This window comes from Pyricularia oryzae, chromosome 6 (assembly GCF_000002495.2).
Source record: "Pyricularia oryzae 70-15 chromosome 6, whole genome shotgun sequence".
NCBI lineage: Eukaryota > Fungi > Ascomycota > Sordariomycetes > Magnaporthales > Pyriculariaceae > Pyricularia > Pyricularia oryzae.
This window is the reverse complement of record NC_017853.1, coordinates 3770220-3790036: the sequence shown is the minus strand read 5'-3', so window position 1 is coordinate 3790036 and position 19817 is coordinate 3770220. Positions and strand designations below refer to the sequence as shown.

The window sequence follows — 19817 nt, the reverse complement described above, 5'->3', positions numbered from 1 at the left end:
GATGACTCCACCCCGGAGAAATCGTACCTTAGCTAGCGGGCAGTACAACCCCGCCAATTTTTTCTTTCCCTATCAAGCTCCGATTGTCAATTGCTCACTGGCTGTGACGTGACGCGACAACTCCAACACCACACGCAAGCAGGCACAAACACGCCGGCGCCCACGCCCACGCCCACGCCCACGCCCAGTCCTGCTACACCATGTCCGGCCGCGGCGGTGGCAGAGGAGGCGGAGGCTTCCGTGGCGGCCGTGGAGGCGGCGCCAGAGGGAGTCTTGCCAATGTCGCTTGGGCTAATGACCCAACCCTCAAGGCCGACATGCGCCCGTCCGAGGTGTTCCCGGTACGTTTGTGCTCAGCTCCGATCTAGCTTACCCACTATGTACTAAGCGCGGCCGTCTATTGCACTTCTGCGCCTTTATTGGCGGCTGCTGACATGCTCAAATCACACAATTCAGGAATATGTCGTCCCAACAGCCGCGCCTTTGACCACGAGAGAAAAGTCTCAAGTCTCATCGTACCTGCTCGTATGCGAACAGATTCACTCCGGGCCACTTTACACGCAGACCAGAACCTGGAATGTCGACTCAGACACTCCGTTGCGAACTTATGGCCAAGAACAGGTCAATCAACGTTACGGCGTCAAGAACAAGGCCACTGTTGACCCTTTCTTCAGCATGCCGATGTACTCGAAGAGGCTGGAGCGCAGGGAGCGCACCCTGCCAGACCTCTCGGCGAGGCCATTCAGTACGTCTAAAAACTATTAGCTCTCCAGATTCACATCCCATCCTCCTTTAATGCGAATATACACAACGTATGTGCACGTTCTAGACTGCTGACCGATTGGTGTGCCGCAATCAGTGAAAACTCTCTTTCCCGCCGAATTACACGACACACTCGATGGCAACGATGGTGCCGGTAAGAGTGGGCGCGGTGGTGCCGGCAAGAAGAAGGTACTTACTCTTTCCGATGTCCACTCGCTCCGAACCGCAGAGGATATCTTTGGACGGAACGAGACGGAGGAGGAGCGCAAAAAGCGCCTCGAGGCACTTGCCAAGGAGGAAGAGGACGGCGATCTGGATGCAGAGGATGAGGAGGGCATGGAGGAGGAGATGGACGATGAGTTTGAGGACTCGGACGAGGGAGATTACAATGCCGAGGCTTACTTTGACGGCAACGACTACGACGACTACGACGAAGGGGATGATGGAGCAGAGGGCATCTACTGATGTTTGTGGCGGTTGAGGATTATTATTATTATTTTCTTCCTTGTATCACCATACCGGCGGCGCCAGGCGTTTTCATTGTACGGCGTTTCTTTTGGGCAGATACCAGTTTCAGTTACGCTAAAAGAATGATTTCAGGATATCAATTATCTCCAATCCCCATATAGCTGGGGATGAAGTCCAACAAGCCACCCGTTCGTTACCACCTCCTGCCGCCGCGTCCTCTGAAACCTCCCCTGCCGCCCATTCCCTGCTGTTGGTCGTATCCGTAGCCCTGGCCTCCTTGGGCACCACCAAAGCCCTGACCACCACCAAAGTTTTGGTTTCCACCACCTTGTCCACCACCTCCAGGCCCACCCCCAGCACCGCCTCCCTGCATTGCAGCAAACATTGTTGCCGGGTCCATCTGACTTGGGTCCATCCCCGATGCCATCATCTGCTGCATCATGGCCTGCATCTCGGGCGGAATGCCACCGCCACCGTCCATTCCGGGCATGCCACCCGCCATTGGACCACCGCCGGGCATGCCCCCCATCATCATCATGTTCAGGTCTTCCATCATCTTCTTGCTGTTCTGGGACATGGCGTCGGCACTATACTCGGAGCGCAGTTGATTCTGCTTCTGCGCGTATATGGCCCAGCTGAACTCGTCGAAGCCGTAGTTGAAATAGTCACTGATGTCGGTGCCGGGCTTGCGCCAGGGCGCGGCATCCTCACCGAGATCTGTGTGGGGATATAACAGGACGATCTTAGCATGCACGTTTGGACTATGCAAAGAGAGGGAGGAGGGGGGCGGAAGCAGAAAAGCCACGGCGGAGGCATTAGATACGTACCCTCGTCTATATTTACTTGAGTCAAGGGCTTGCCGGTAGGCTTGTGTTCAGGAATGGCGTAGGGATCAAAATTGGACTTGGTGACTGGAGGGAGATCGGATCCCTTGACGGTATCCTCCTTTTTGTTAGGGGCTGCTTTTGCCGGAGCTGTTCCGTCTGTCGCTACTGATCTTTGCGGGATGCTCCTTATTTCGCTGTACTTGGACTGTGACGGCGGGGCAGCACTTGTGCCGTCTTTGCGTTCAGTGATAATGTCGATATCCTAGGAAGCCGGAATTAGCGGGATTGAACCTGGTTAGGTAGATGAGGTAGACATGTCACAAAACATGCGAGTGTAGGGCCGTGGAACAGGCATCATTACGGAATCATCGTCGTCCTCATCCATAGCGCCACCTTCGTCCTCCTCCTCTCCTTCTTCCAAGTCCTCATCTTCGTTCTTGGCAGCTGTTGGCTTAGCTGTCGCTGCGGCAGATGCTGCGGTTGTGGAATTCGCCGGTGCTGCTACCGATGCTGGGGGCGCGATTGGCTCTTCAGGGGCGTAAAAGTCGTCATCTTCATCCATTTCCACACTCATGCTGGGCAGGTTTTGTTGCTTCGAACAACCGGGGGTGCGGGCGAACAAATATCAGAATTTTTGTCTTGCTACAATTGCGATCTGAACGACGTAATGTCGAAGACGTCTCAGTTCAAGTGGGTGTTCTGTGCTGAATGCAAAGGCGAATGAATGGTAAGTGATAAATGTTAAACAGTTTGGTTTCCCCACGTCTATTTCGATGCAAGGGAAGGGGAAGCTTGAGCTAAGCAAGTGTTGATCCTAATTCTGATTGGGCGGCCATTAGAGAGGTTTTGTCTGTCGTCGCGTAGCAAAGGTTAGACCCACTCTTGCGACGCGATCCAAAGGCTCCTTGTGCCACCCACCCACCAGCTTTACTCACTGCGCAATCCCTAGGTAGGTACTGCATTGTATTTAATTAGCGCTTACCTTACAGAAACACAACCCTTCGCCGTTTCTGGAATTCCAATTGCATTGAGATCAACGCAGAAAAGTCGGCCGCATCACGCGCAGACGATTTCAATGTCTCTTTTACGCTCAGCGAGTGTGCCTGGAGGGCTGAGTATCAACACAGGTGCAGCGAACCTATTGTAAGCGTCTGATCCATTTATTATTGAGTTGATTAAATGGAGCTACTCAAGCTACTGTACCGAGCTACCTACCCAGGCATCTCATATGTCGCGATTCCACACGCGTTGATTCATCCGCTTTTAGCTCCGCACTAGGTACTTGATCTCAAAAAAAAAAACACACACACCGCCCTGAAAGTGGGACTGTGTGAAAGGATCTCGCCTCTGGAACGCGGACACCACCAACTGCTTTGTTTTATCTTATTATTATTATTATTTTTTCTTCCTGTTGTTTCTTTCTCTGGCGTCCCCATCTTACTGACCCACGCAAACCCGTTTTCAGTGGAAGTGGCTCGAGTCAGCAACAACCTCCACCAGCCGGAGGCGCCAGCAGTATTTTCGGAGCATCGACAACCCAACAGCCTTCTTCTGCAGCACCGACAACAATAGGTTTGTTTGGCGCCAATAACGCGAACAACGCCACGACAGGCACGAGCCTCTTTGGACAGTCCACAAACACGCAGCAGCCTACAACAGCAGCGGGCGGCAGCATGTTCGGCGCCACGGCAGCGGCCTCCCAGCCCGCGGCGGCTGGCGGCACGACGGGAGGTGGCTTGTTCGGAGCAGCGGGCAGCACGACGACGGGTGGAGGCCTGTTTGGTAATGCGAATGCGACAGCCAACAACGCACCCAAGCCTAGCCTGTTTGGTAACACAGCTGCCCAACAACCCCAGCAGACTACGACAGCGGGAGGGGGGCTCTTTGGAAACTCGACAGCTGCGCAACCTCAGCAGTCGACGACAGGTGGAGGACTCTTCGGAAACTCTGCAGCGGCTCAACCGCAACAACAAACTGCAGGCGGCGGACTCTTCGGCAACGCGACACAGCAAACTACGGGTTCAGGTGGTGGCGGGCTCTTTGGCAATTCAACACAGCAAACGACAGCAAGCGGCGGCCTTTTCGGCGGTTCGACACAACAAAACACAGGTGCAGGTGGCGGTGGACTCTTTGGTAATTCGACGCAGCAAACAACAACTGGTGGTGGTGGCCTTTTCGGCAACAGCTTATCGCAGCCGCAACAACAAGCCCAACAACAGCAGAAGCCCTCACTCTTGTAAGCGAATGCTCATTTCCTTAATGTCTTCCTGAAGTTTTGTGACCGTTGACTGACAATCAACGGCGTTCATCAGTGGCAACACTCTTCTTGGCCAATCCCAGCAACCTCAGCAGCAGCAGCAGCAGCAGCAGCAACCCGGGGGCATGTTTGGCCGCACCTTCAACAGCTCAACCGCCGCACCCCCCGGCCTGACTATGGGTCAGTCCACAAACCAGTCGCAACAGGTCGTGCCAGGCGTTCGTATAGATTTGTCGAATCTCAAGTCAACTACCCGATTCAACGATCTTGAGGAGACGATACAGAAGGAGATACAGAAGATAGATAAGGGTATTCAAGCAGTCATCAACCAGTGCAACGACGTTGAGGCCTTTATGCCTGCTCACGGCGAGCAACTCGCCGCCATCCCGAACGATGTGCGCTTCGTCACGCGCAAGTACGATGGTGCGGCCGATACTTTGTCTGAGGACGCCCAGGCCGTCAAGGCGGTCCGAGAGCTGGTCCACGTGGACGCGGAACAGGCCAAGCTGAGTTTTAAGGCCGTCGACAATCTCAAGCTGCCGGCGCAGTACCACACCGCAGGGCTCTGGCGGCAGCAACAGGATGCAGTTGCCGCGGCGGCTGGAGATGCGGGCGGCGCAGGGGCAGGCAGCGGGGACAGCAACGCGGACTTGATAGCATTCTTCTCGCAAACAGCAGACGAGATGGACGAGCAGCTCCAAAAGTTCCAGCGGAACTTGAGCGAGATCGAGAGCCACATGAATGCCGTTGGCGGAAACCTGGTGGACCAGCTGCAGCGTGCTGCGACAGCAAGGAATAATGGCACCAACGGTACCGGACCGGGTGGTCAGGAAGATCAGGTTGCTGAGTTGGCTGAGGTCCTGCGCGGATTCGAGTCGACCATATTGGGCGTTGCATCCTCAGTAGGTTCGGCAAGGGAAGGAGTGACGTCCTTGCAACTTGGAGAGTTCTTGGGTAACGGGTCTAGAACAAGGCGATAGGCGTCCTGATGCAAAGCTGTTTTTTTGCAAAAGAGACTTATAGTATTGGTAATGTACGATGTTTGGGCATGGACATGAACTGCACGTTCGACTGATGTATATAATCCGTGACATGATGGTTTTTATGGTGTTAATCCAGGACCACAACTGCTTGTTGCCAATCAAGCAGACCTCTTGAACATGACTGCAATGGGGTACAAGCACATACGACCATACCCACTGGAATACACGGGATCCCGTCCGCTCTCCCCTAGTCAAACCAGTGAGGGCCGAACTAGTACTCAGGTGGGTGACCACTGGGGAATCCTCGGTGTTGTATGTTTTGTGACTTGATGTACTTTTTGCATCGAATGTCATGGTTACCTAATAATAGTTGGTCAAGGTAGCTTTGTCTACCCTAGTTACCTATTACCCCTAGTCTAGATTCTCGGAAAAGTAGATAGCAGATAACAGACACGATACCTACCCCTTCTTAGCCTTCGAAATCGGCTTTAATTTACACCTCCGTACATCATATCAACTGTGTCTGTTTACAATGCGATGCCATACGCGAATACCATAAACAGTATGGCCCCCCTGACAACCTCAGGAGAGTTCTTCTTTAGGTGCGACCGGTCGCAGCGGAGGCCGTCTAGGATACGAGCGGCCCAAGTCAAGGCGAAATGCCCTGCAGGTAGTCCACTCCTTTAGGAGGTGGAACTTTGTCGGGCGCGCCGAGCCTTCATTCCAATACGATACTGGGCTTTGAGTTTTGTGTTGAGATTGCAAAACATTATCCAAATGCCAAATATGTGCGACCTCGCTATGAAAAGTAAACAGCTGCCTCTTAGAATCATCGTTATCACGCCGTGTGTATCATGCTGTATTTACAGAACAATGCTCGACAAGTGCAGTAAGTAAGCCAGTCATAAAAGCATAAACCCAGTAAACATCGTCCTTGTCTTCACGCTCGAAGCTGTAGCACCGCGTCATGTGCTCTATCACAGCACGAGCACTGCAGCAAATACCATGGCGAACCATCCTCTCAATCCCACTTGGATCTCTGTCGCAGCACTCCCCACTGTACTGGACGGCGCCACTCCCATGGCCTCCCTGCCGAGATACCACGCCCCAATGTCAGTCAGCTCTCCTCCGGCAGACAGCATGGCTCCGTTCGGGCCAACGTTACTGGTAGGGGCCCGAAATGCACCGAATAGGCTGTAACGCTCTACGTCGTCAATGCGGTCCATATACTCGAGCGAGCGCTTGAAGAAATCCTGCGTTGCTGCCAGGTCCTGATGGTCGGCATTGTACTCGGTGACCCATATCTTCTTGCCGGGGAATCTGTCGGGGAAGGCTGTTAGTTTTCTCGCTTCTAAGCCAACCGCACTGCCAAACGAGGGCTGGAAAGAGTACTTACGCAGCAGCATACGTTCCGATGTGGGATGCCAGACCCTCAAAGTTCCCGTACCAATGGATCGGCACAAAGTCAAAAGTGCAGTTTCTACTCTCGCCGCCAGCGCTGATGATGTTGCTACAGTTGCCCAAGAACTGCCTGAGCCAAGGTATGCCGTCCCAGCTTGCCGTCGGCGCCGGGAGACCGGCCTTGACGCCCATCTCTTGCAGCGGCACAATGTTGTTGACCCAGACACGCGCCGCGACATCTGGTCTGACGTTGGACATGCCCTCGCCTGCCATATCTGGCTCATTGAAGCCCATGACGTGCGTGATGTTGACGCCACGCTTCTTGATCACATCCTTGACGGTTTCTGCAAATTTAGTGTCCGTCCTAGCCACCTCGGGGTCCGACGGCACGCCCCACAGCATCGGGACGAACTCGAACTGGTCCTGCGTCAGGTTGTTGAAGACTACTGACGGCTCCGGGCCATAGTTATAGTACCACGAAAGCGTCGTCGGCGGCCTCGTCCAAATGTAGTTGTCCCTTGGAGTTGCGTCCTCGGGGACGAAGACGAGACCGCGCTTTGGGTTCGGCCTAACGGTCTGCGCGTAGGCAAGGGCCAGTGCAGTGAGTGTGATGAGGCTAGCCGGCAGGAGCATTGCGACGGATGCCGAGGACGCAGCGGAAGGCCCGATGAGGACCAGAGAATTATGATTCTATACTATCTTATAAACTGCCAGGCTCTTTATAAGCTGCCAGGCATGCTATGCGCACAAACCAAGTCGATATATGTCCACAAAACGAGGCGGCAAATGGTACTGGCTGGGTGACTGAAGGAGACAACATCCAGTTTAAGATCAAACCAATCAGTCGATCAGCTAATGTAACGAAGCAAAGACTGTAGAAGACATTGAAATCTATTGCAGAATCTGGAAACGAACGTGGTCCGGGAAAAATAAAACTGAAGAAAAATAGGGGCGAAGGAATCCAAGCCAAGCTGATTCAAGGGAAAGATAAAAAATGCAAACAATGAAGCACCTATGTAACTCAAGATGGGAAAGGTGGAAGTTGCGCAATCGCCATGGCTAGGTTTGTATGAGGGCGGCAAGGGCGGGGGTGGATGCCTGGCCGGTGGCCAACAGCAGTCTCTGCTGGCTGGCCCGTATTGATCGCTGCCGAGACCTTGACTGCTTGGCGAGCTGCAAGAATCGGAAATTAGTGCCATGCATCCGGACGGGCCCTTTCTCAGCTCGTCACAGCAGGGAATTTCTTTGGTGTTAAAAATATCCTCGGGCAAGAAGCGCAAAAAGTAAAAAGTAAAAAGTAAAAAAACAAAAGGGTATCATGATCGCGCCGGAGAGGGCATCGTTATATTTCAGACCGTTACATAACTTGGCTGAACAATTCTTTGAGCGTTCATCGCATGGTTGTGGTGTGGTACTGTAAGACAGCCTTATCTTGCAGATTCGAACAAGCCGGACTTGTTCTTCATGGATGACCCACTACTAAAGCAGCTGAGGAAACCGGGTAGATATACCCATACGAGATAACCAAGTTAGGTATTGATAACAATTTACATACTTAGCAGTTTTACAGGACAAAACAACAATATCAGCAATCCATCACTCTACTGCTCATTAACGAACAACCCAGCCATGCCCATACCCGTGCCGATGCACATGCTGGTCAATAAGATCTTCTTGCCCGTCCGCCTGCACTCGCTCAGACCAGTAACGATCTGCCTCGTACCGGTCGCTCCGAGCGGGTGTCCGAGTGCGATGGCACCACCGCGTGGGTTCATCTTGGTCTCGGCGTCGAGACCGAGGTTGTCGCGGCAGTAGACCGCCATGCTGGCAAACGCCTCATTGATCTCGACAACGTCGCAGTCAGCCAGCGTGATGCCGTGCTTGGCCAGTAGTTTGGGAATGGCGACAGTGGGGCCAATTCCCATGATGCGCGGCGCCAGACCTGCCGTCGTCGACCCGACGTACTTGGCCATGATGGGCTGCCCAAGCTTGTTGGCCGTTGACCGCTTCATTAGCAACACCGCTGCGGCACCATCCGTCACCTGGCTAGCGTTTCCTCCCGTGGTCGTGCTTCCCCACTGCGGGAACGCGGCGCGGATCTTTCCCAGACTCTCCGCTGTTGTGCCGGGCCTGATGCCCTCGTCCTTTGTCAGCGTGACCTCCTTGACCTCGCCGTCAGGGCCCTTGACCTTGGTGCGGATCGGAACAATTTCGTCGTCGAACCAGCCGGCATTTTGTGCCTTCTCAGCCTTCTGGAAGCTGAGGGCAGCGAACTTGTCCATTTCCTCGCGGCTGATACCGAAGTCGCTCGAAACGTTCTCTGACGTCCAGCCCATGGGCATCATGCAGTCCTTCGACTCCTGGTTTTGCGAGGTGACATCCTCGTCAAAGGGCTGATCTAACGCGTCACCGCCGATGGACATGCTCTCGGCACCTAGGGCAATACCGACCTCGATGCTGCCGTTGCTGATGGCATGTGCGATATCGGCCGTCGCCTTGAGGCCCGACGAGCAAAACCTGTTGACGGACGAGGCGGAGTGTGTGTTGGGGAAGCCGGCGGCAAGGGCGGCGGCGCGGAGCTTGTAGGCGGCCTTGCCATCTGAGACATTGCCCATGCAAATGTCCTCGACGAGGCTCGGGTCGATCTTGCTGCGTTGCCGCACTTGGTCCAAGAGCGCAAACACCATGTACTCGAGCGAGGTGTCCTTGAAGCCGCCCTTGCGGGCTTTGCCTAGTGGGGTACGAGCGGCATAGGTAATGACGATGTCGTCGTCGTTTTTAGATGTGCTATGCGGCAAACGAGCCAGATGTTAGTGGAATGTATTAAGGATATCATGGATATGAAAAGCAGGATGTTGGTCGGTCAAGGCAAGTAACGTACATGGTTGAAAGGGCATTGCCCGGGGTGAGGTGTTTGAGAATGGAGCCAAGACGTTCAACGGCCATTTTGACGGTTGTGTGGTAGCGACCTTGTATTGTTCAACTGAAATTGGAATTTTCGGAAAAAAACAATGAGGCTGCTGCGTGAAGCGAAACGAAGTTAGAAAGTCTGCCAAAAAGTTATGTGTAGAGAAGAAGCAGTCTTACAAAAGATGTCGTGGTGGCGATTTGATCCTGATTCCCCAAGCGCCCGAGGCTTTGAGCCCTTGCGATTGGTGTGGGGTTCCCCGGGTCATTCAATGTTGCCGAGGCAAACCGCGGAGCGAACAACGGCAGTTGGGGCGTGCTGGATTTTATTTTCCCGCCGACGGAGTAACAATTGGTGGAGTGCCCATGCAGGTACCGCGCTGCCAAATATGGCTTTCGCGGTACAACGGACTCTAACACGGCCCTCAAAAATAAGTTCAGCCAGCCAAGTGATCAACTGCCCGACTCCAGCGGCACATCGTCCCTCCAAACCATTTCCCGAGTCGGGAGAAATCCATTGCTCTTCTGTATCTATTGGCTCATTCTCTGAACAGGATCCGCGGTGCAATGTTGCGAAACCTTCTTTCGATTAGCATGCACTCTTTCGCATGAAAATGCAGACCGGGAGCGGCAATGTTATAGTGGCCCGTCTAGTGTCATTAGACAGTGGGCAGACAATCAGGATCTACGAAATAAGTCGCGTCTGTTGTCGCGCGAGGGAACAAAAGCTGTAGAGTTTGGTCTGTTAAGTCTTGCACATGGTGATACGCCGCGACTGTCTGAGTCGCATGTTTCGGTCGGTGTGAGAGGGTCGATAAGTCCAACGAGGTTGAGGTATTACTAGCTGTGGACATCCAATGTCTTTCGGTTGGCGCGAGATTGTGCACACAACTTTTGAAGTAGCTGATCGACAGCCTCGGTCTCCTTTGATCTAGCCTCGCTGATTTCGTTGTCAGGTACAGGCGGCTCAAACAACTTGAGCCGACCCTCCGAGATGACAAATCCACCGCAGGCCACCTTTGTAAGCAGCACAGCAGGGTGATCCATGTCGAGAGCAATGTGAGCCTGTAGATAGCTCTTGAGAGCTGCGGTAAATGGTCGCTCTTGGTTCGTGCGCTGAACCTGTTTCCGCCCCTCACCCACAAACTGGCGTAGATCTGAGGCTGGAACTATCACATCAATTGACTTGAGCCCAATCACGGACTTTTCCGTGGCAGCAGGCAATCGAAAGCCCAACGTCAAAACAAGATCTTTGGATAGCATGGCCGAAGGCGACGAGCTCTGCAAGCCGATTTGATCCGCCCAGTTTTCCCACGCCTCAACGAGATTGCTTCCCCGCAGTGCAAGCGGGCTGATTCGGCAGTCGAATTCACTCTCTAGAAATTTAATCACAGCAAGCCTCAGTGCCGGCGGCATGCGAATGAGAAGCAGGGGCAGCTGCGCTGAAGCCATCGATAACGGATCGACGCCCTCTTCCCCCGGGAGGAGGAGGGCGTGACACTCGGCAGCCTCATACTGAAGTGTCAACAAGAGGCCGTTGTTTCCGTCAAACACCTCGACCCACATCATTGTGACAAGCACAAGGGAGCCGTATCGTTGGTCGTCTGAGGCATCCTCGGCGGGGAGGCGTACCTGGACTCCGCGCACTACGTCACCAACAAGTGCATCGCGTAGGCCGTGAGAGAGGCGGGAGAGGCGGGCGGTGGTGAGAGGCTCGTTTCCAATGTGAAGGGGCGAGACGCGGTATGTATGGAAGGTCGTGTTATATAACGGGAGGGACGGGCGGTCGGTCTCGGTTAGGTTTGATGAGTCGTGGTCTTCGTCTCTCATGAGGGAATCATGTTGCTTGTTTGTTGGAAGCGGGGCTGCGAGGGGCGAGGGTTGTTGGGGAGCAGACGCGGCGGGGTTGGGGTGTTCGTTTTGACGCGCCCTGGGACGCAGAGGAGGTCGGGGCATGTTGCGACGAGTTTCTGGAAATGACAGGATGGAAGAAAAAAAAGAAGAGAAAAGAAGAAACCCTAGACCTAGACAAATACCGCGTAAGATAAGGAGTGGTATCGGCTGAGAATCAAGAGTATGTGACAGAGGCGTGCGTTTCTTTTCTTTTCTTGCCTTTTGGTTGCGTCACGTATCTGCGCTGCTTTTCAGGTTTGAATAGAAGATAAAAGTTCCGGGCGGGGTCCACGGCAAGGAAGTAACAAACGCGTGCACACGTGACTGGAGAGTGACTGAATTTCCACGCGGGGAATCCATCCTTCCTTTCTGCATCAGACGAAACAAGAAACTTCAAGTAAGATAATGTACCTGGGCTTGGTAGGTAAGGTAGGTTAGGTTAATAGGGTAAGATATATAGGTACATATACGTACCAAGCCAGATTTTGTTTACAAGAATACATCATGCTTTGCAAAGCAGTCTAGGCCCGACTCTAGCCACGCGCATTGTGTAAAATAACAAAGCAGTGCACGTAAGGGTAAAGGCGGCAAACAACTGCAAGCCCAACCAGTTGGAACCTCGACCTGACTTCAATATGGCACCAGCAAGCGGGGGGCCACAGAGCGAGCCGACTGCATTAATAAGGTTTGAAGTGCCCATTCGTGCACCTAGAAAGCCAAGATCTTTGGTGACTGATGCCAACACTACAGCCGGGAGACTTACGATGCCGCCAGTGCTGAATCCATACAAGATTGCAAATAAGACTAAAGCTCAAATGATTTCAGTCAGTAAACCCTGGCAGTAAGTCTTTTTATGTCGCCTTGCCTTGATGAAGAGTAATGTCATAGCACTGGAGGAAAAATAAAGAAAACATTGCTTACCATTTCCAGCCAGGTCATTAACCGCCACCCAACAAAACGTAACCACCGCTGCCATGCCGGCGACCCAAATCATTGTATTTATGGGCCCAATGTACGGCACCACAAGGCTAGGTGCGAGACGTCCCAAGATGGACGCCCCGTTCAGCACTGCCACCAGGTTCCGCGCTAAGTCCTCGCTGTGCTCCAACCCGTGGCCAAGAGCGTACTGCTGCAGATAGAAGACGGGCACGAAGAAACCGAAATTTGAGCAAAATAGGGCCGCGCAGTACAGTAGGTAGGGCGTCTCGTGGAACGAAGCTGGGTCAAACAGGGACCGCACCTGGCGAGGCTTCACACGAGTGCGCATGACGATAACTGCGGTACCCAGCGTGCCCAGTGAGATGAAACCTAGTACACGGTTGGTCCAGCCGAAGCCGATACGGCTGAGCAGGGCTGTGAAAAGAAGCGGATACACCACGCCGCCGAGGCTGCTCCCGGTCACGGCAATTCCGATGACCAGTGCTCGCTTGGATGGGCCAAAGTACTGCGGTAGAAGGGCAAGGGATGGGACAACGAGACATCCAGCACCCAAGCCCATACAAAAGCCTTGGCCTAGAAGCATATGCCAGTACTCGGTGCCAAGGCTCGTCATCATGAAGCCGACGACAACCAAGAAAGCTCCCGTAGTGATGACGATTCGAAAGTAGCCGGCGTCAAACAAAGGCCCGGCGATGCAGCCGACAGCGAGGAGCAAGAAGCCTTGTATAGATCCGATCCATGAAATGTTGGATGGCGATTGACTGCTGAGCAGATTCTGAGAATAATAGCTCTGGTAAACGCCGAAGGAGTTGACGATTGCCCTTTTGTATTTTGGTCAGCGATTAAGTATTGTCCAAACAAGCCAAAAAAAAACTAACCATGAATTGAAGAATAGGAGGAAGCCGCCCAAAACTTGTAGCCAGGCCCGCAAACCACCGTTGGGAAGTTCATCAGGCTCCGGTCCCAGGACAGCAGCCTCTTCTCCTCCCGTCGTGGTAGGAACCTTTTGTAGATTCAAGTTTGTCGTCGTCTTTTCCGCCGTCTCCTCCATATCAGTGGCAGAGGAGACCTCCTGACTTAGCCTCCTACCCGCTTGATCGTCCGAGGCCCTTGTCATTATCTAAACAAGTCGTTTTTAGAATAAACGGTTTCTTCCTCTTTTCTCCTCCTCTCCAGGTATATACCTATTCCTTAATCTTTCTGTCCAAGCAGTTCCCTAAAGCTCCCTCCGCCACCAGGCAAAGCGCCAATGCCCTGGAAAAGAAGATGGATGTAATTTTGGTTCGAGGATGTCTTCCACGCAAGCGATTCACTGTCAAGAAAGAGTCCCTCCTTTGGATGTTACCGCAGCTGGAAACCATGTGCATTTATACATACTGCATCTTGGTCAAGATGATCAAAATTCCGCCAGACAGATCTTGCCTAGACCCAGATGGGCAGACCATTGACCCCCAGGAACAGTGGTTCCGACAGCGGGGCTGCCACCCTTGATGGATGGGTCGGCAGCATTGTTGATTGATGGGCCAGCCGATTCTCGGCCGACTCGATCGTAGTTACGAAGTACGTGTTTCGGTCCACCTTTCCACCCATGAGCGAGTGGCACCGACACGTACTGTACCGACTTAGGCAAAGAGAAACGTACGTCTCTATAGAGCCTTCTAGCCGCAGCGTAGGATTGCAGGTGATTTGGCGGGCTTAATTTCATTCGCGCGGCTCTTTTATCTGCTATTTTCTTTTTCTATTCTCTCTTCTTCGTAGTAGGTCACAACAAGCCTCTTTGCCTTCGGTCTTGAGAGCTCTCACCCCTTTGTTTTTCTATCAATGACCATTGGCAGGTTTTATCAGAACAACAATGATACAATTTCGATGGCATGTCTAGCCAGGGGATGCCGCAGATCATGTTTCTACGCAACCTACTGCGCAAAAATTACCACAGAGATAAAAACACCAGATAGTTGGTCATCAATCGTCTCATTAATGTCACCTTTAAACCCTGCGTTATTGGTTCGCAGGGTCTAGTCTAGTTCTAGATCTCATGTCCGCATCCGACGTGCGACTCACCGGCCGCCCTGACCTCATCCATACCCGCGACGTTGGGCCAGCTGGGCATCAGGCTCCTAGCACGGATGGCGGCGAGACCGGCCTCCTGGACAGGAACCTTGGGAATCAGCGAGGTGCCGTTAAGGGAAAGCACAGTCAGCTGATGAGCGGCGGCCCTTGCGTTGAGGAGCAGCAGCTCGGGCTGGATGTTGGTGATGTTGTCGCATGCCTGGTGGTAGCACGGATCCTCCTCGGGCAAGATGCCCGTCTGCAGGAACCCAAAGGGCTTGTTGAGAATGGACCAGAACGAGGCGTAGTCGCTGCCGTTGGTCAGGATGCGCGGTGTGACCTCTACGTCCTGGGCGGCAAAGTGGTCGAGGTAGGTCTGCTGGATGACTTCGGAGCCTGAAAGGAGGGGGGGGGGGAGAAGAAGGAGATTGTTAACCTCAATTCAAAGGGGAACGATCCGAATCCAGGGTCGCCATCAATGTACTAACCCTTGGGAGCAACGCTGCCGTATACGCGACCGTCATTGTCTGAAACGCCGATGCGGCCGCGTGCCTGCATGTCAAAGTTTAGGTATGCGAGGATTTGGTTGATCTCGGGCGCCGACAGGTTGCTGCAGTAGTACTTGGAGCCCAAGAGGCCGTTCTCCTCAGCACCCCACCAGGCGAACCGGACGCGGTTTCGGGTCCGGTACTTGGTAAAGGCGTGGAAGAGCTCAATCAAGAGGGATGATCCCGAAGCTGCGGTTGATGAGACTCCATGTTAACAACGGCTACTGGAACCAAGATGACCGAGAAAGCAGTTCATCACGAAAAAGGACGGGCGTGCAAGCTTACCATCGTCGTTGATACCTGGGCCGGCCTGAACACTGTCGTGGTGGGCGCCGAGCACAATGGTGTTGTCTGGGTCACCATCCTCTGTCTCGACAAAAACGTTGTATGTCTTGCGCTCCTCGACGACCTGAGTCTGCTGGAAGAAGGCAGTGAGGGTCTCACCGGCGGCGATTCTATCCTTGGCCGCGAGCCCATCGACACGGTTGATAAAAGCGGCCGGAACGAACTCATCCGACGGGCTACCGAGGGATCCAGCAGTGACCTGTGTTGTCACGTCGTTGTACACCAGGACTCCGATGGCGCCGTTCTGAGCAGCGGGGAGCACGCGGCCGGCCAGGGTGCCGCCGGTCGGGCAGCGGAAACGGTCCACCAGAACGATCTTGCCCGACACGTCAAGGCCGGCGTAGTTGGCCGGGTCGCATCCAGCAGCGCCTTCGGGACCGACGACGATCTCGGCCTCGATGCCTTCGGCACTCGTCGAGGGAGAGTAGGTCAGGCCGTAGGCGGGGCCGACATTCTCGCCGTTGAACTTGATCGACAGAGACTGGACCTGGGCGAACTGGGCGCCAAACTCCTGCTTCCAGGCCCGGGTCCCAGGCACACCCGAGACGCGGTCGAAGATGTAGTCGACGGTGGCCACGTTTCCGGGCAGGCCAAAGGCGCGGTTACCTCCGTTGGCGTAGGCGAGGTCGTTGAGCACCTGCAGATTCTTCATCAGGTTCTCAATGGTGATGTCGGCCTGGAGCTTGGCCGAGTCGACCTTTGGCTTGCAGACTTTCTGCGAGCTGGCGACGCCTGCCACGGAGAGCAGGACGGTCGCAGCCTTGGCCGCGGTGATCTGGTCGAGGATCCTCATTGTCGCAGGAGGTGAATTTAACAAGATGCCTGGGATAGCCTCGGTTGAGCGATGTGAGATGGACGGGCCGCTGAAGGGAAGGAGGGTAAAGAGGCATTCCAACCCTGAACACCACCGAGAGGGGGTGGGTGGCATTGAGATAAATACTTGGTACTCCGTTGGACATTCTGGAGTTTGCCCCTCTCCCCTTTCCCGCCATGCTTCCTGGCCTGCGTAACCCAAGGAAAACCCACCATCAATTTTCGTTATCGACGTCGCCCGGGGCTTGACCGACAGGGCCCCAAGGCGACTTTTTGCGCCGAGAGCGCGGATCCCATGTTCGGAAGAGGAAGGTGCAGTGAGGGGGAGGTTGGGGTTGTTGGAGATGCCAAGAAGCCAAGAAGCACGCCTGGCTGCAATAGGATGCTGCGCAAGAAACCGATGCGACGCTAATTCGTGGCATAGCAAATTTTTTTTTTTACTGTCGTTCGACTTTTTCACTTTGCACTGAACGGGCAAGATGCATGCCTTTTGGTCGTGCTGATTTGCCGGATCCCGGCGAAACGAGCTGTGAGGCAAGCTGCGTATTTTCCAAACAAGGAAATCATTCTAGATCTAGTTCTAGTTCTAGAATAGAAATAGTTTTAGCCCGAGTGCTACACCAACCGCCAACACTATCTTCACAGTTCTTGGCGTGTTGATACTCCGCACTACCCACGCGTCCCCAATATGCAGTGATGCTAATGTTTTGACGATATTCTTGTTTACTCACAGCATCTATCGCTATTCCGTCATCTCGCAAAACCCCAACCATACCCGATACCAACTGGCGGTAACCTTCTAACTGCCACCCCTGCGGACCTTGCATGCCTTCTGGCGGACCAGCTTTACCTGAAAAGCAGGAAACTCCAGGCTCTGCGCATCGATCATCCCGTTGCTTCTGGGCTCGACGTTGAAGATGAATCTATCCAACGCCTGCAGCCCGTATACCAACCGATCTGTGCTCGCCCAGGTGATGCAGCCGTTCTCAGCCCAGGGAAACGCCGCATCGCGCGCTGCAACCTGCTCCGCCGAGCCGACATTCCAAACTCCGCGCCACGACTGCCTCTTGCCGGTCGAAAGGCCCTCGGTCGGCTGCATCCGGAGCCTGACGAGCGGCATGGTGCTGGGGGCCCTGCCGTTGAGGTTGTCGTACAGGGGATAGTTTTTCAGCACGTCGAATCCGCGTATCACAACCTCGGAACCCCGAATTCCTGGTCCATCATCGCGATCCGGGTCCACTTCGAGCAGGATGGTCGAGTTGGTCGCTTCGTCGGTGTACCTCCCCGCGTACGCCGCTGCCGCCTGGTCCTTGCCCTCCCGCTCCAGGGCCGGCAGAAGAATCTCGACGGCGGTCGCCTGGACGGAAGGCACGATGGCGCCCATCTCGGCGGTGTCGCCGCTCACTAGGACTGTCATGGCCAGGCCATAGTCGGGAACCAGGGCCATGCTGGCGCGGTAGTTGAACAGGTCTCCGCCCTTGGTGATCACCTCGATGGCGCGCTGGTCGCGGGTGACGTTGATGGCGCGGAAAATCTCCCACGGCGCTCCCAGCTGTGTGCCCAACGAGGCCGTGTTGGTCAGCGGCTTCAACCACTTGCGAGTCTGCGCGGGTGAGAGGACTTTGTTGGACAGAACAGCGTCGGCAAAGGCGATCATGTCGTCCGAGGACGAGTATAGTCCACCAGCTCTGTAGGCTTTGTTAGTCTGTTTTATCTAGAAAGCCTCAGGGCAAATGGTGGAGGGAAGAGGGATGGCATGAAAGCAAGCCAAAGGGCAGCACAACATACGGCGTCTCGAAACCAGTGTCTGTCCCAAACCAGAAGTCGCCCTTGGGTATGACGCCCTTGGCTTCCTCAGGTATGACGGAGCCCGTGCTATTGAGACCCAGCGGTGCAAGGATCCTCTCGGTCAAGAAATCCTCGTAGCTCATTTTGGAGACCTTCTCTACAACCAGGGCCAACAGAGGCGTGCCAATGTTGGAGTACGCCGGGGCGCTGAAGGGGGCGAAAACCGGTGCCCGTCCACCAAAGCCCCTGAAGAAATCTGGTGGACGAACCGCTGGTCAGTAATTTGCCCTAACATTTCCAGCTGTTCGTCTCAAACCGCAAAGAGTGCTTGGTCAGCTTTACCTTCCCATTCACATGGTCGAGTGCCTGGAATTCCGGCGCACCCCGTCGATGTTATATTCTTCACCCCTGGAAGACCTAGCTTTACCGCCTGATCTACGTATCCAGGAAAGCTTGCATAGTCAATGACGTCTGAAGCAACAAGGCAAGTTAGAACTCTGCACGCGATGGTAACTGAAGATTGGTGAAATGGATGAGCCCTTACAATCCGTGCTGATACCACTAATGTGTGCTCCCAGCGCCCCTAGGGTAATTTCGTCCCACTCCACCTCGGTCAAAGAATCTCTAACGGGTTGTTGGTTAACAAGGCCTCGGAGTTCAGGCAGGTATTTTGTGATCTTGTCGTCGAGGCTAACGCCATCCAGTTTCAGGACAGCCAAAACGGGGAAAATCTTTGAGATGCTGCCGACGCGGTAGATGGATTTGCCATCGACAGTCTTCACGCCCCTAGAGTCCAGCGTTGGTGGCGTTGAATGGAAATCGAGCAGTTTCTTATCCTCGTGGATGGATTTGATGGCAACCGAAACGCTAGAGACGTTGAGCTTGCTGGTTGTCGTCTCGAGGAACGATTGGAGGTGGGCAATTGCCTTGTCCACTGCTGGGTGAGAGCCAGGGTTCACCGGCGGCGGCAAGACGGCGCCTATGATGGGACAGAGACCATCGACAGCTGCATGTGCCGGCTGGGCCACTAGCAAGGCGGCGCTCAAGAACGTGAGAGTAGACATGCAACGCATGGTCACAGAGGCAAATATGGGGTCTGATACAAGTGATTTCGGTTGTGGGAATGAGAGAGAGGGAGATGGCTGTCATGTCTTGCCAGAGGACCAAGCACGGAAGACCTGACACTTTATCACACTTATATATACATACCTACCTACCTAGTTATGTATGGAGCCGCGCGTGGAGAGCACGGTAGCCGGGAAACAGCAAATTCATTACCGAACCAAGACTCCTGCGGCCTGGAATACACTGTTACTTGATTCGCTGGTTCGGAAAAGGGAGGCATTGGAAGTTAGTTATATCTCACAGATGGTGGGTGGAAGCCTAGCAAATATCGACTAACTAGACTAGACTAGAACTAGACCTAGTTCTATTCTAGTCTAGTAGAGCACCGGCAACTGCCTCGAGATTCCGCGCCGCAGAATACCCAATTTACAAGCTTAATTTGGAGGCTCAGTCGTTGGGCTGATGACAAGGGCAGGTCGTGGCTGTTTGGTAGATTTGATCCCAAAGTCCGAATCGGCCAATCAGCTGGGTTTGATGATGTTGTCCACGGTCTGATCCCGTGAGATGTCAAAGGATGTCTTCATGCAGATTAATTAGCCCATGCTGAGCAAATCCTACGGCTCATCGGGTATTGCGGCGCCTCGACTAAAATCCAGCAAAGTGGACTTATTTGATAAGGGTCCCTTTCATAAAAGGGATGACGGGCTGTGACTAAACATCCAAAGTCGCCTCATCTTGGACACAAGAACAGGAGAAAAAGAGATAAAAGAAG

The 19817-nt window shown here is 53.9% G+C and overlaps 9 protein-coding genes and 1 non-coding gene across 10 annotated transcripts; 3 read left to right on the top strand and 7 right to left on the bottom strand.

Annotated features, from left to right (window-relative positions):
• The first annotated feature begins 35 nt into the window (after positions 1-35).
• MGG_10697 (uncharacterized protein) lies at positions 36-1366 on the top strand. The gene is made up of 3 exons (XM_003720300.1): positions 36-341; positions 457-745; positions 860-1366. Exons 1-3 carry the CDS (start codon positions 201-203, stop codon positions 1225-1227), a joined length of 798 nt encoding a protein of 265 aa, XP_003720348.1. The 5' UTR covers positions 36-200; the 3' UTR covers positions 1228-1366.
• Positions 1196-2863, bottom strand: MGG_14293 (uncharacterized protein). The gene is made up of 3 exons (XM_003720299.1): positions 2419-2863; positions 2058-2319; positions 1196-1947 (listed from the first exon to the last, which is right to left on the bottom strand). Exons 1-3 carry the CDS (start codon positions 2629-2631, stop codon positions 1424-1426), a joined length of 999 nt encoding a protein of 332 aa, XP_003720347.1. The 5' UTR covers positions 2632-2863; the 3' UTR covers positions 1196-1423.
• A 151-nt stretch (positions 2864-3014) lies between these two features.
• Positions 3015-5442, top strand: MGG_10698 (uncharacterized protein). Its single transcript, XM_003720298.1, has 2 exons — positions 3015-4293; positions 4370-5442. Exons 1-2 carry the CDS (start codon positions 3731-3733, stop codon positions 5292-5294), a joined length of 1488 nt encoding a protein of 495 aa, XP_003720346.1. The 5' UTR covers positions 3015-3730; the 3' UTR covers positions 5295-5442.
• A 58-nt stretch (positions 5443-5500) lies between these two features.
• MGG_20357 lies at positions 5501-5616 on the top strand. Its single transcript, XR_001729812.1, has one exon. It is a non-coding gene; the product is annotated as a 5S ribosomal RNA (ribosomal RNA).
• Positions 5617-6032: 416 nt separating this feature from the next.
• On the bottom strand, positions 6033-7745 carry MGG_10699 (uncharacterized protein). Its single transcript, XM_003720297.1, has 2 exons — positions 6694-7745; positions 6033-6617 (listed from the first exon to the last, which is right to left on the bottom strand). Exons 1-2 carry the CDS (start codon positions 7329-7331, stop codon positions 6275-6277), a joined length of 981 nt encoding a protein of 326 aa, XP_003720345.1. The 5' UTR covers positions 7332-7745; the 3' UTR covers positions 6033-6274.
• A 554-nt stretch (positions 7746-8299) lies between these two features.
• On the bottom strand, positions 8300-9644 carry MGG_10700 (3-ketoacyl-CoA thiolase; the record flags this gene model as incomplete). The annotated part of the gene is made up of 2 exons (XM_003720296.1): positions 8300-9485; positions 9580-9644. 2 exons carry the CDS (start codon positions 9642-9644, stop codon positions 8300-8302), a joined length of 1251 nt encoding a protein of 416 aa, XP_003720344.1.
• An 801-nt stretch (positions 9645-10445) lies between these two features.
• MGG_10701 (uncharacterized protein) lies at positions 10446-11561 on the bottom strand (the record flags this gene model as incomplete). The annotated part of the gene is made up of 1 exon (XM_003720295.1): positions 10446-11561. The coding sequence occupies one exon, from the start codon at positions 11559-11561 to the stop codon at positions 10446-10448; it is 1116 nt and encodes a 371-aa protein (XP_003720343.1).
• A 313-nt stretch (positions 11562-11874) lies between these two features.
• On the bottom strand, positions 11875-13850 carry MGG_10702 (uncharacterized protein). The gene is made up of 3 exons (XM_003720294.1): positions 13316-13850; positions 12420-13258; positions 11875-12302 (listed from the first exon to the last, which is right to left on the bottom strand). Exons 1-3 carry the CDS (start codon positions 13552-13554, stop codon positions 12001-12003), a joined length of 1380 nt encoding a protein of 459 aa, XP_003720342.1. The 5' UTR covers positions 13555-13850; the 3' UTR covers positions 11875-12000.
• Positions 13851-14118: 268 nt separating this feature from the next.
• On the bottom strand, positions 14119-16480 carry MGG_14292 (leupeptin-inactivating enzyme 1). Its single transcript, XM_003720293.1, has 3 exons — positions 15320-16480; positions 14975-15223; positions 14119-14882 (listed from the first exon to the last, which is right to left on the bottom strand). The coding sequence occupies exons 1-3, from the start codon at positions 16305-16307 to the stop codon at positions 14464-14466; spliced, it is 1656 nt and encodes a 551-aa protein (XP_003720341.1). The 5' UTR covers positions 16308-16480; the 3' UTR covers positions 14119-14463.
• A 511-nt stretch (positions 16481-16991) lies between these two features.
• Positions 16992-19053, bottom strand: MGG_14291 (beta-lactamase; the record flags this gene model as incomplete). The annotated part of the gene is made up of 4 exons (XM_003720292.1): positions 16992-17880; positions 17981-18236; positions 18323-18451; positions 18525-19053. The coding sequence occupies 4 exons, from the start codon at positions 19051-19053 to the stop codon at positions 16992-16994; spliced, it is 1803 nt and encodes a 600-aa protein (XP_003720340.1).
• Between the last annotated feature and the right edge of the window lie 764 nt (positions 19054-19817).

Coding starts and splice junctions, on each gene's coding strand:
- MGG_10697 (XM_003720300.1), top strand. CDS start 201: ATGTCCGGCCGCGGCGGTGGCAGAGGAGGCGGAGGCTTCCGTGGCGGC. Junction 342..456: donor GCCCGTCCGAGGTGTTCCCG/GTACGTTTGTGC, acceptor CACACAATTCAG/GAATATGTCGTCCCAACAGC. Junction 746..859: donor CCTCTCGGCGAGGCCATTCA/GTACGTCTAAAA, acceptor TGCCGCAATCAG/TGAAAACTCTCTTTCCCGCC.
- MGG_14293 (XM_003720299.1), bottom strand. CDS start 2,631: ATGAGTGTGGAAATGGATGAAGATGACGACTTTTACGCCCCTGAAGAG. Junction 2,320..2,418: donor ATGAGGACGACGATGATTCC/GTAATGATGCCT, acceptor CCGGCTTCCTAG/GATATCGACATTATCACTGA. Junction 1,948..2,057: donor TCAAGTAAATATAGACGAGG/GTACGTATCTAA, acceptor ATCCCCACACAG/ATCTCGGTGAGGATGCCGCG.
- MGG_10698 (XM_003720298.1), top strand. CDS start 3,731: ATGTTCGGCGCCACGGCAGCGGCCTCCCAGCCCGCGGCGGCTGGCGGC. Junction 4,294..4,369: donor CAGCAGAAGCCCTCACTCTT/GTAAGCGAATGC, acceptor GGCGTTCATCAG/TGGCAACACTCTTCTTGGCC.
- MGG_10699 (XM_003720297.1), bottom strand. CDS start 7,331: ATGCTCCTGCCGGCTAGCCTCATCACACTCACTGCACTGGCCCTTGCC. Junction 6,618..6,693: donor ATCGGAACGTATGCTGCTGC/GTAAGTACTCTT, acceptor CTTCCCCGACAG/ATTCCCCGGCAAGAAGATAT.
- MGG_10702 (XM_003720294.1), bottom strand. CDS start 13,554: ATGACAAGGGCCTCGGACGATCAAGCGGGTAGGAGGCTAAGTCAGGAG. Junction 13,259..13,315: donor CTCCTATTCTTCAATTCATG/GTTAGTTTTTTT, acceptor AAAATACAAAAG/GGCAATCGTCAACTCCTTCG. Junction 12,303..12,419: donor TAATGACCTGGCTGGAAATG/GTAAGCAATGTT, acceptor TTTGAGCTTTAG/TCTTATTTGCAATCTTGTAT.
- MGG_14292 (XM_003720293.1), bottom strand. CDS start 16,307: ATGCCACCCACCCCCTCTCGGTGGTGTTCAGGGTTGGAATGCCTCTTT. Junction 15,224..15,319: donor CCCAGGTATCAACGACGATG/GTAAGCTTGCAC, acceptor CATCAACCGCAG/CTTCGGGATCATCCCTCTTG. Junction 14,883..14,974: donor CGGCAGCGTTGCTCCCAAGG/GTTAGTACATTG, acceptor CCCTCCTTTCAG/GCTCCGAAGTCATCCAGCAG.